General features: G+C 38.3%; 1 protein-coding gene across 1 annotated transcript; it reads right to left on the bottom strand.

Annotated features, from left to right (window-relative positions):
- Positions 1-1,029: 1,029 nt before the first annotated feature.
- LOC139027552 (protein-arginine deiminase type-3-like) lies at positions 1,030-2,094 on the bottom strand. Its single transcript, XM_070442939.1, has 2 exons — positions 2,005-2,094; positions 1,030-1,775 (listed from the first exon to the last, which is right to left on the bottom strand). The coding sequence occupies exons 1-2, from the start codon at positions 2,092-2,094 to the stop codon at positions 1,542-1,544; spliced, it is 324 nt and encodes a 107-aa protein (XP_070299040.1). The 3' UTR covers positions 1,030-1,541.
- Between the last annotated feature and the right edge of the window lie 523 nt (positions 2,095-2,617).

Here is a 2,617-nt window from a genome sequence, read left to right as displayed (position 1 = left end):
AAACAGAAGATCCGCTTTGGGAAAGTCGTATTCCTGGTCATAATGTTGGTAAGTTGACGTTGCGCCGACAGAGATGGTCACTTACTTCGCGTTCTTAGGAAACTATGCAGTATTCAGTTTTTTATGTATTATTTTTACACTGTTACCCCAGGAAATCTTAAGTCTTATTACATTCATAAATCTGCTTATAAATGTACAAATGCCCTAAACTTTCCTCTTCATTGTTGTTCAGTAATTGTGGTCTTGTTAACCTTGTCATTTTCTTTCTGTGTCTGCGTCCAAACTGTTAGCCTCTCCATTGATCACTACATGGATGTCCATTAGCAGGTACCTGTAGTTGTTCAACTCAGTAGATGTAGCTAGATGTGGAAACCGGCACTACATTTTCAAGTAATTGCTGATCTTTTGAAAATCCGACTTGGTTTTTAAAAAGAATTACACTGTGACAAGTCTTGAAGTTGCCTTTTTAATGATTGTGTTAAGTAAGCTGCTTTGTAGGAGGGTATCCCCTTTCATATAAGGAATCTATCCCATGGGGGATATCGCCAAATGGAATCTATCACCAACTGGTTTGAATGTAAAACTAAACATATATATGTATTCATTTGTAGATATCTGCTCTCAATGAATGGAACCTGGGTATCTTGTGTAATGTTTTACATTGCCTGATTAGAGACATTTTCCCTCATCTCAGATTTATATAATGAAAAKAACTGATATGAAGGCATTGTTATCATGACGTTTAATTTCAATGAAATGAACAAGAGCCAACATTGAATTTAGTTGCACTTTGTCAGTTGTGGCATTAGTGCATAAACCTTCTTTTACAATTCTTTTGAAATCTTTGTTGAAGCTGAAGGATATCTGCGTAAGTAAGGAACACTACATCAAAATACAGTTAGTCTGCCATTTATTTAATAATGTATTATTATCAAACACCATTCTAAAGATTATGATTCAACAAAATACTATTAATTGAAATGTGATTGGAAGTTTCATCAGGTTAAGAGAGCCTTTGGAGTCATAGTGTGCATTCCAGGCATGGAAACTCAAAATATATTTTCATCTCAAAGCTTAAGATAAATCTATAAAAACTCTCACTAGTCTTCAGAAATGCTTGAATAGTTGGATCACACCCTCTGGTAGCTCCAGATTATACTTGCACATTTCTCTGTGGTCCTGTTCATCTGTACTGGTTTTAGTACATGTAAATACAACACTTGGATTGAGCACGCAGCCAATCCAAACAACAGATTCAACCTGCAATGTGCTTAATTCAGATGATTGTATTTCTGTTCTCGTTGATAATCTGCTTAAGCCCTTGTTAAAATTCGAAAGTCTTGATTATAAATACAGTTTTTCATCCTTTTGTAAAAAAAAAAAAAAGAAGGCAAATACATGTTTAATAAAGACAAAGGGGTAATACAGTACAAGGACTACTGTTGTTGTTTGAAGATGACTGCTGCTGGCGATTGTTGCTGCTGTTAACATCAAGCCTTATTCCCTCTTTCTAACTACAACCATTCCTTGCCCCAAATCCCTCACATCTCCAGGTTCCACCACTTGAAGGAGAAGGGTTCCCTGCGGACGTTGGAGCCACAGTGAACCTCTCCCAGCAGTTTGTGGTAGGAGGCAAAGTCATCAATGTATGTGCAGCTGAGTCCCAGGCCCTCCATGAGGGAGGTCATCTCTGCCTCCAGGGCACAGCAGCCATTCACCTTGGGCCCAAACGGTTTAGGGATGCCCAGGTTCTTCCCCAACACAATCATGTTCACCTGGAGGTAGAGACATATGCCTCAATTAGGATTTGTTTCTTGCGCTACTTGGGTAGTAGAGGATTTGAGCATACTTCCTAATCACATGTAGAAAATCATCACAAAATGTCTAAAATGATTTGGCAGCATTTTTGAGGTTTGCCATTATGTAATGTAAAATGTATAACAAATAAAATAAGAAGTACTTTTGGTTTGGAGGTGTTCTAGTGTAGAACTTGCGTATGCTCACCATGTCTGGGTAATAGGCCACTGCCCTGTTCTCCTCCATCACATGGAAAAGGATGGGCAGATCAATGATATCATCGTCGTCTAAACCCATGCGCTTCTCTTCTGTTTTTTTTTTTACAAAAGGCTATGAATAACAACTGTATTTGATACATCCAAGACCTTTCCGAATTTTAACAAATTCTCGCTGCACTTAGCAGATCTATTCAATCGAGAACAGAACAGTCACACTCAACTCTGAACTTAAGCAATTGACGAGCTGAATCTGTTGTTTGTATGCGCCTGCTGCTGCTCACATCCACAGTGGTTGTCATTACATCTTCTTAAAACCAGCTACCAGTGATGACTAGCAGGACACAGACGATGAGTGCAAGTATATATCTGATGCACTAGAGGGTTGATCCAATCTTGAATATCACAGCCATTTTGCTCTTCATGCACTAGTTGAGAGTCTTTATAGATTCTCATCTTAAGCTTGAGACGGAAAAATATTTGAGTTGTCCATGCCTGGAATCGACACTTATGACTCCAAAGCTCTTTCCTCTAACCTGATGAATACTCCAATCACCATTCTCAATTAAAAGATATTTTGCTGTGAAGGCATTAATCTTTAGTCA

This window comes from Salvelinus sp. IW2-2015, linkage group LG1, assembly GCF_002910315.2.
Source record: "Salvelinus sp. IW2-2015 linkage group LG1, ASM291031v2, whole genome shotgun sequence".
In the NCBI taxonomy this organism is placed as follows: Eukaryota; Metazoa; Chordata; class Actinopteri; order Salmoniformes; family Salmonidae; genus Salvelinus; species Salvelinus sp. IW2-2015.
Note: the sequence above shows the minus strand (reverse complement) of the source record. Positions and strands in the feature narration are given on the sequence as shown.